This window comes from Cucurbita moschata, unplaced genomic scaffold (assembly GCF_002738365.1).
Source record: "Cucurbita moschata cultivar Rifu unplaced genomic scaffold, Cmos_1.0 Cmo_Scf00072, whole genome shotgun sequence".
NCBI classification, from domain to species: domain Eukaryota; kingdom Viridiplantae; phylum Streptophyta; class Magnoliopsida; order Cucurbitales; family Cucurbitaceae; genus Cucurbita; species Cucurbita moschata.
Genome location: NW_019268588.1, coordinates 874,563 through 884,862, shown reverse-complemented (window position 1 = coordinate 884,862; position 10,300 = coordinate 874,563). Strand labels below are relative to the sequence as shown.

Below are 10,300 nucleotides of genomic sequence, written 5' to 3'. Positions count from 1 at the left end.
AAACAGAGTAGTAGGAGTCAAATGTGTAATGAAAGGCAGGAGGGGGGCGCTGCAGCTGCCTGCCTGCGTGCCTGCGTGCCTGCCTGCTCTGCCGCCGCCTGCGCCCTCTGCATCTTTTGTTTCTTCTACCTTCCCTTCTTTTTCTTACCTTTCTCAATCCTACCTCGACTCTACTCTACTTTCTTCCTTTAAAAATAATATATATATATATATATATATGTGGAAGGAGAAGGAGAGGAGACAATTGCATCGAAAATGGGAGGATTTGTCGGGGATTCTGCGTGTTCCAGACCTCCACTTTCCTCTGTCCATTCACTCCTTTCCCTCTTTTCCCCCACATTTTCCCTTTTTACCCTTTTTTTTTTTTTAGCTTTTAAGTTTTTTAATTATTTAATATATATTCTTTTCGTTTTCTAATAATTTAATCTCTCCTTATACTTTATAATATTAATATTTAAGAATTAAATTGTCACAACACTAATATTTTAAAGAAAGGGTCTAGAAATTCATGTAATATAAACCATCTACACTTGGTATGTTCATTGTCATCCTGCTTTCCATCTCTTAGATTGGTTTGAACGTTTACAAAACTTGTACTGAATTTTTTCCCAACTCAAATTAACCATTGGATTGCCGCCGCCGAGTGTTGCTTGAGATGAAGAAAGTAGGGGTTGTACTTTAGAGCTTTTCACCGGTTTTAGAAACATTTAGGTAGTTGTAGCTTTAAGCATGGACTTAGTTAAATCGAATTAAAACAAATAAACACCACAATTAAATACAAAACGGAACCTAATTGTAAGACGGTAATGTTCAAGTTTATAACAAACAGAGAATAGGACCCGGGTACAATTTCAAACAAAATACAAAGGTTCATAATACACAAATGGATTGACGCTTAATGATGATTCCCTCTGTGATTACACATCTTCCAAACACTTTTCCACCTCGACCGATAACCTATGGACACTTGAAAATAAAGAAGAGGTAAAGGGTGAGTATAATAATACTAAGTAAGCAACCTATTGTACCCTCTCATTGCATTCTTAATCTAGTAAATTACCACGGGCTTTTCTTTGGACTCTAGGAAGTTTGAGCCTAGTTCAAAAGGCCCTTTGATTGTTTCACCTACTAGTGTGGCACAGCTAAATATTTATATAGTCCCTCATTCTCAAGGTTGGGTTTACATGCTCTCGACCCAGTTCTATAGACAATAGTAGCTCCTCACGTTAATTAATTATGTAGTCTCTCGTCCCCTCACAAGGTTGGATTATAGTTTTTGACTCGCTTCTACGCACAGTAGTGACTCCTCAATTAATTACTTTTGTAGTCCTTCGTCCTTTTCTCGATGCTGGTTTACGAGCTTTTAAATTGCTTCTACACATAGTAGTAGCTCCTCTTATCATCTACTTTTGTAGTCCCTCGTCCCCTTTCAAGACTGGCTTACGAGCTTATGAACGCTTCTACATGTAGTAGTGACACCTCAAACTCATTCCATTCATGTTGCTAGTGGTCTCTTAAGTTTTTGTAAAATTTCTATAGTGTAGTGGAGCTTTGGTAGGTATTCAGGAGTGTCTAGGTGGTTTAAATCTCATCTCACATTTCTAAGTCGTTTGAGGTTAGCTCTTGAAAACTAATTCAATTCTTTGGGTGCACTTAGATGCAGACCTTTGATCACCGCTCACGATCCTAGAGTGCTTAGTTTACTAGAAACGTACTGACATGGGTTAATGTGAACACCGCTCTAGCTCTAGCATTTTAATCTTAGCTGGGTTCATTTATGCGTTCTTTGTTAAGGAGTTATTTCTTAGATCACATAAAGCACAAAAAAAACTTAATCTAAACATTCATCCATCATTCACTCAAAGCACAAATCACAACAAGCACAGATCAAAATGTGCAAACCCACTCGCAGTCAAAGGTGTATGCATCCACAAGTAGGGACGCTGGAACATTTGATACCGTAGTGAGTGACACTATCTATACTAGGACATTATGCATTAACGTAATTTGATTCTAGTTCTACGCATTCCTTTATATCCATATCTTTTTTAGTCAAGGAGGGTTCCCGGTAAACCTTTATTGCATGTGTTATTTGTTAGTACCCAACGCGGGTAGACCTAGTTACTGAGAAAAGGGTAAGAGATAGACAAGTAATGGTAGCGGAATGAACCATAAGTGTAGACCTGAAAGTAGTAAATATGACGGATTTTGACGTCATATTAAGAATGGACTGGCTAGCTGAGAATTATACCAATACAGATTGCCATAAAAAAGAAGTGGCATTTACACCACCAAACAGACCAAACTTTAAATTTAAAGGAACTTGCACGAGAGTCGCCCAATGATAGTGTCAATGATGAAAGTCAAACGCTTGGTACAATAGGGAGGGTGGACTATAGTAGCTTGTGCAGAAGACGTAAAAGGAAAAGAGAAAACAATAGATTCGGTACCCATAGTAAACGAATTCTCGGTTGTCTTCCCGGAGGATCTACCAGGAGTTCCTCATTCACAAGCGGTAGACTTTGGAATAGAACTCAAACCAGGAATTAGACCCATCTCTAAAGCACAGTACCGTATGACTCCAACAGAATTAAAAGAATTGAAATTACAACTATAAGACTTACTAGACAAGTGTTTCATCCGACCTAGCGTATCCCTTGGGGTGCACCAATGTTGTTTCTGAAAAAGAAAGACGACTCGATGCGCCTATGTATTGCCTATAAGGAGCAAAACAAGAGAACAATAAAGAACAAATACCCACTCCCAAGCACCGAGAACTTATTCAACCAACTCCAAGAGACGACAGTATTGTTCAAGATAAATCTTTGATCATGCTATCACCAAATTAAGATTCATGATGGAGACCTACCGAAAATAGTATTTCAAATAAGATATGACCATTACGAGTTTGTAGTGATGTCATTTGGTCTCACAATCGCCCCACTGTATTCATGGAATTAATGAATCGAGTATTCAATGAGTGCCTAGACATGTTTGTCATCTTGTTCATAGACGACATCCTAATATACTAAAAAATGGATCAAGAACACCTGGAACACCTCCAAAAAGCCTCAACTATCTTAAGGGAGAACAAGTTGTTCGTGAAATTCTCCAAATGTGAATTTTGGCTACAATAAGTCTCATTCTTACGACATGTAGTGTCTAAGGACAAGGTTTCAGTGGACTCCACTAAGATGGAAGTCGTCACTAAATGGGAACGCCCAACTACGGTTATAGAGGTACGAAGTTTCCCGGGGTTAGCAAACTAGTATCGAAGATTTTTCTAAGACTTAGCTAGAATAACATCGCCTCTTACATAGTTGACAAGAAAGGGCGTAACTTTTTGATGGAATGATGCATGTGAGGCCAACTTCCAAGACCTAAAACAAAGACTAATGTCGGCTCTAGTACTCACGGTCTCAGAAAGCTCAGCGGAATATGTAATATACAATGATGCATTCAAAAAGGGGACTAAGTTGTGTATTGATTCAACACGGTAAGGTTGTTGTATACGCATCACGCCAATTAAAAGAATACAAGAAAAACTATCCTACACACGACCTAGAATTGACCACAATAATGTTCGAATTAAAGATTTGGCAATACTACCTGTCGAAAAAACTCAAATCTACACTGACGACAAAAGCCTAAAATACTTATTCACCCAAAAAGAACTGAACATGAGACAACGAAGGTAGTTGGAATTGGTGAAGGACTACGATATAGATATCTGGTACCACTCTAGAAAGGCAAACATGGTCGGAAATGCCTTAGTTGTAAAACGACACACTTGTCGACCCTCATCACAAGGGAGACACGAGTACAAGTGGATTTTGAACGAGCTGACATAGATGTAGTAACTTAGAGGATTATAGCACAAATGGCTCAACTCATAGTTCAACCCACACTCAGGCAAAGGATTATAGATTCACAATAAGAGGATCCCTGTCTAAATAAGATACTTAGTTAGCTAACAGCGCGCCCAATAGATAGCTTTTCTAAATCATAAGATGGTGGACTACTATGTCAAGGACGACTATGTGTTCCAGTTATGGGAGAATTAAGGAACGAAATACTAACTAAAGCACACAACTCGCCTTTCTCAATACATCCAGGTGGTATCGAGATGTACCAAGTCTTGAAACAACACTTCTAATGGCGAAGTATGAAAAAGGTTATGGCGAAATTCGTGAGTAAATGTCTAGTGTGCCACCAAGTAAAAGCTCCTAGGCAGAAAACGACGGAACTATTACAGCCTCTAAGCATACTGGAATGGAAGTGGGAGAATATTGCTATGGATTTCATAGTGGGTATACCCAGAACACTGAAGGGATATATAGAAATATGGGTAATTGTCGACTGGCTGACAAAGTCAGCATACTTCCTACTAGGCAAGGCAACATATACAGTAGACAAATGGGCTCAACTGTATGTGAAAGAAATTGTGAGGTTGCATGGAGTTTCAATGTCGATAGTGTCGGACCGAGATCCACGCTTTACGTCAGCGTTTTGCTGCGGACTCTAGAAAGCGTTGGGTACCTACCTCGACTTCAGTACTGCTCTCCATTCTCAAACGAACGGTCAAACGGAGCGGTTGAACCAAATTCTAGAAGACATGCTACGAGCATGCGTTATGGATTTCATTGGAAGTTGGGACACCAAATTGCATCTGATGGAATTCTCCTACATCATCAACTTCAAGTAATTATTGGGATGACACCGTTCGAAGCATTGTATGAAAAACGATGTAGATCCCCGTTGTGATGAGATGAAGTAGGTGAACGAGAACTAGTGGGACCTGAACTGGTTCGTATTACAAACGAGGCTATACAAAAAATTAGAGCTAGGGTGCGCACCAAGCAGAGTAGACAAAATAGCTATGCATATCTAAGACGTGGAAACCTGGAATTTGAGGTAAGGGACATGGTGTTCCTAAAACTGGCTCTTATAAAGGTGTCCTAAGGTTTGGACGTAAGAACAAGCTAAGTCCCCGCTTATCAAATCCTTCAAAATCCTAAAACGAATAAGTCTAGTAGCGTACAAGTCTGCTAGCATTTTCATTATTATACTCAATCCTTATATGTTAATCTAGGTGATGTAATTATAAATTAAATCAATAAAAGCAAACAATTTTATATTATTTAGCAAAGTTTTTTTTACACATTAAGCTATCATTTTTGCATTAAACTAAAAGCTTTTTCCATTTTAATATTTTCTACTAAAGCATATATGTTCAAGTCGATCGGTAGATTGTGCCTTCAAGTACTAATTACCATTCAAAGAGTGGATGATTCGATTCTAAACTCCTCAAATTGAACTAAAAAGATGTTATTCGTTCGACATATGTGCTTACATATAAAATATTTTTGAATAGGTTTGCGCGAGGAACGTTTTCATTTGGAAGGAAACGAATACGAATACTGATCGAGGATAACGATGAATAATTTTTAAAATATTTGCTTTAATTGCTTATTTTTAATATAAAGTTCACTTATGGGCAAATTAATGAAATTATGATGAGTTTTGAGCATATATGCAACTCACATGACATTTATGAACAGTGGATGAAATTATGGGTATAAAAAGGCCTATTTGTGTTTTTTTTTTTTTAAAAAAAAACGACAATTTCGCTCGTGCGGAATATGGATCTCCATTCCAACCCACCGACCCAACCCACATGGCCCGGCCCAATCCACTTTATAAGAAACGTAAACCCTAGCGTCCAATCTTTCTCTCGTTGCCGCACAAGCTTCTTCCTCGATCGTCTTCCATCTCTTGCTCTCAGGTGTTTCTCTCTAAACTGTTGTATCTTTACATTTATCTTCCAGATAGTTGATTAAGTGCTCAGCTGTTTCCCAGTTTTGTTGCCGTTCAATCGTTGATTTCTTTTGTTTCTGTTGTTGAATTTATACGAGGCTGATAATTTTCGATTAGTAATTAAACAGGAAACTTAAGAATTGTTGCTATAGGTCTTCGTATTAAGGAGATGGCTACTGTGTTAACAGAGATTTCGCCTTCTTTGAGTTGAAGAACTAGCCTTCCTCGGATGTTTTACTGTATGGTTTAATTAAAAAATTTGTTAAGTTCTTGGAATTATAATTATCGCCATGTGTTTTCTGGTAGATGATGATGTATTGTTTTAGGATGACGTCTAAAAGCACTTCTTCGTGTTTAAATCACCTTTGATTGTTTTAGTTATTCAGAATTAAATTTTACAGTATGATAATTACATTTCAAAATCACTGACGAACAGATCAGCCTTTATTGTGTTTGGAAGTGATTTGTAATGCTTTACGGAAAAGTCTGATTTCTTTGTGAGGAATAAGTTGCTGCAAAAAAGTTTTGGCTGCTAGATTTTAACACTCACAATCACAATGCGTTCACCTAGTAGCCATGAGGCCATTGAAAAAATAGATTTGCTTAGATGTATTGGGTTTAAATTATGTGTTGGCCATCTATGTATTTTGACTTTCCTTGGCAATAATTAGCAATCGAATGAAGTAGGGTTAGCAATTGATAATCTGATCAAAAGTACTTCTAATATCATTTGATTTAAATGTACTTCAAAACCCAAGTCCTTAGAGAAGTGCCATTATACGGAAAAAGGTTCACTCTGATTGTAGCTATAAGATTTGTTTGTTTGGTTTTTTAATAGGTGTGTTTGGGTAGGAATGGAGTCACAGATCAAGCATGCTGTGGTAGTGAAAGTAATGGGTAGAACTGGATCCAGAGGGCAGGTGACTCAAGTGAGAGTCAAATTTCTTGATGATCAGAATCGTTACATTATGAGGAATGTGAAGGGACCTGTCAGGGAAGGCGATATTCTTACCCTACTCGAGTCTGAGAGGGAAGCTAGACGGTTGCGTTGATGGAGAATTGCAGTTGCTTCCATTGATTTTGCTTCTTTGTAAGTCTGGATCCTTTTGTTCCGGGGATGAATGTGTGAACTGGGTTTGGTAATTTAATTGAGTTTTGATGATATCAGCTGTGTGATCCACACTTGTAGGCTTATCATCGATGATTCTTTGTGTTCTTTTCATATATTGGTTATCCATCACCTAATACTCTATTTGGCAGCACAGTTTGCACTTGCATTTATAAATATTATAATCTTTATGGCTCCCTTTTGGTAAATTGGGGTTCCAACGAGCCTAGTTACCATCATCCCCTTGCTTGCCAAAGTGTAGGACCAATTTGAAAAACATAGAATTAAATTGCAACTTACATAATTGAAAAGGTTTAATCTTTTTTTTTTCTTCTTTTCAATATTCGACTCCTTTACTTTCCAAACTCGACCAATGGGAGCTTTACTTTCCAAAGTCGGACCAATGGGAGCTGTTACTCAAAATATATTTAGGATATAAATGTAAAACAAGTTGACCAATAAAGGAATATTGTAAAATTGAGGGACTAAAGTCGTTTTTAAGTAGTAGAATTTCTCATGAATACAAATGAGTAATTGTCATGGGATAAGAGCGCACAACTTGTGGTATAATTTTCATGCACAAGTATGAGTAGTTGTACAAATATAAAACACATTTCATGGTATAATTTTTATGCACACGATGAAAAATTGCAGACCAATAGAGTACATAGCTTGTGTGGTACAACTCTAATGTAAACATATGAGTGATGCCCAAGGCAAATAACATCGCTCATATTATGAAGATGTTATACCTAACGAAAAAACAAAAAGTATATATATATTAGACTTCAATCTTGAGTAATTGAAGAGAAATTTAGAGAGATTAAATTTTGTCATGAAGTTAAGAAAAGAATCCCAACAAAGATTCAATTTAATTAAGATTTAACCGATTGAAAGATCAAGATTATTAAGAAGTAAGGAATCGATGGTTGGTCTCATTGAAAAGGTTTGCGAGAATTTGAAGTTGAAGTAAAATTCATATAGAAACTAATGAAACCATCATTTATTTTCAATAAGTTTATGTTGGGTACAACGTACATTCATGTCTCATCAATTGGTTCATGTCTCATCAATTTAGAATCCAAAATTGACCAAGGAGAAGCAGAGAGGAGATCTTAAGAAGAGGATGAAAGTGTCAACTCAAATGGAGCATGGGTCATTGGAACGCCATGCGTATTTCAGTGATGATTAAAAATAAAGTTCAGGTGTGGGATACCTATCCAGAAGTTTTCGCAACTCAATCATGTATGATGGAATCATCAAAGATTTGACCTTTTCGAACTCTGTCTGTAACTCACTACAGGCTCGAGAAACAAAGAGAAGATGTGTATGAACGAGATATACAGCAACAAGAAGAAGGAAAATGATTGAATAGCGGAACTCCCGAACATTTGGCGATCTCAGATGTGTCGATATCGATGGTGACTCATTATTTCGATGAATCATTTCTTCGGACAGAAGAGGATTATGTAAACACTTACTCGAAATCTCACTTATCAGATTCCATTTTGGAAGACACAATTTTTTTTAAAGAATTCGCCATGATATAGTTGATCCATGCATAATATCACGAAAAATAGATACAAATTTTTGGCTGCTACTTATACTTAATATCGGCAATAGGTCTGAAAAAGTATCTAAAAATGGAAAATTTAGATATTTGTACCCTGTCGAAGTAAAGAACCATGACATATATGTTTGGAATAAATTCCATTTTGAGAGAGTTGGAAAAGCACTATCTGGTTGAAAGGTTCTATACATCTGCCCTTTCTCAAGACATTTCTTTAGACAAAGACTCCGTTTTTTCCTCTTTTCGGATGGTAAATATTTCTCAGAACATGGAGTGTGAATCAAACCCATGTTTGAATTGAAATTGAGATACTAATGCAAGTTCTTCCCCTCTGAATCAGATAGATTCATATCTGAAAGAGGTTGACAATAAGTTCTTTCAAAATTGACTATTTGTCCTTATGTTAGAGGTGTTCCAGAAATGTCTGCGATCGAGTAAATAGCTCGACGAACGAATGGATCGGATCGAATTGGAAAATGGAAAGATTTGTACAAGTTATACCTTTTGTCACCACTTTGTGGAAAATCGTTAGGTATGAATATTTTAGATACCTGTGACTCGATTGGTGAAATAGTATCTCTCTCCAAAAAAAGCATGTTTTTTTTAGGGCCGCACAAAGAAAATATTTTGTTGCGAATGAACAAGATATTGAGGAATTGTCCATACGTAAAATCATAATTATTGATAGGGGCCAAATTCCTACCTACTGTGACACTCAGGTTCAATATGAATGGCAAGTTGAGCTCGAGATGAGATTTAAAAGTGAATTAGGCCTATGGCCTATAGATTGGCATTGCCACCCGAACTTATTGTCATGTATAACATATTTCATGTTTCAATGCCTCGCGTGTCACAGAGCATGAGACGCTTTCCTTAAAAGAAAGCTTAACACATGAGAATAAACTACTAAGAATTCTCGTATGGGAGGGTAAGAAGCTATGCAACAAGGACACTCATCTGACCAAGGTCCTGCGGAAGAATCATCGGGCTAACGAATTGACTTGAGAGAGAAGATGAGATGCAAGCATCCTGCTCCAAGCTATTTCATGATCAGTCAACTTTGTAGGATAAAAGTTTTGAAGGGGAATGGTATTCGTAATGCCCGATCTTAGAAAAAGGAAAAAAATTAGGGAATGTGGAGGAATTTGAGAGAGTGTTGAAGGAAAAAAATTAGGGAATGAAGAGAAGAATTTAACATAAATAAATAAATAAATAAATAAAATATCGTATTTTTCACCCTCTCCACATCAACCCACATTGTGATCCGTGATTCGAAACCTTAAAGAGCGGGTCATGGCAGTTACCCCAGCTCTCTCAGGGTGTGTATGATGTGTTGCATATGTCAATGTTGCACAAGTTCATAGCAAATCCTATGCACATAGTTGACTATGAACCCGTTATAGTTGGATGAGAGATTAAACTATGTGGAGAAATCAGTGCGCGAAGGCGCTGAATAATCGAAACATCACCCTAGCTAAGGTTCTTTGACAAAAGGCGAGATAGTGATTAAGTACCACGAGCTCTTCTAGGAGAATGCAAAGATAAGCCAAAAAGTCAGTTAAAAGAAAACTTTCGAAAATAAAAGTCCTTTAAGTGGAGTATATCGTAACAATCTGAAAATTTCTGCAACCAAGCAGTTAAAAAATACAAAATTTGAGATGATTATCACAAATTTCTTATCTGTGTGCATCATAATACATAAATTGTAGTAATTACTTATGGGTATACATAAAAATTCCTTTGGATTATATGTTAGGGTCTTGGGTTAAATTGTATATGAAAATTATTTCTCTGATTCCTTCGTA

The 10,300-nt window shown here is 37.0% G+C and overlaps 1 protein-coding gene across 1 annotated transcript; it reads left to right on the top strand.

Moving 5' to 3' along the window:
• Positions 1 to 5,701: 5,701 nt before the first annotated feature.
• LOC111438234 (40S ribosomal protein S28-1) lies at positions 5,702 to 7,118 on the top strand. The gene is made up of 2 exons (XM_023076197.1): positions 5,702 to 5,785; positions 6,656 to 7,118. Exon 2 carries the CDS (start codon positions 6,672 to 6,674, stop codon positions 6,867 to 6,869), a length of 198 nt encoding a protein of 65 aa, XP_022931965.1. The 5' UTR covers positions 5,702 to 5,785; positions 6,656 to 6,671; the 3' UTR covers positions 6,870 to 7,118.
• Positions 7,119 to 10,300: the final 3,182 nt, after the last annotated feature.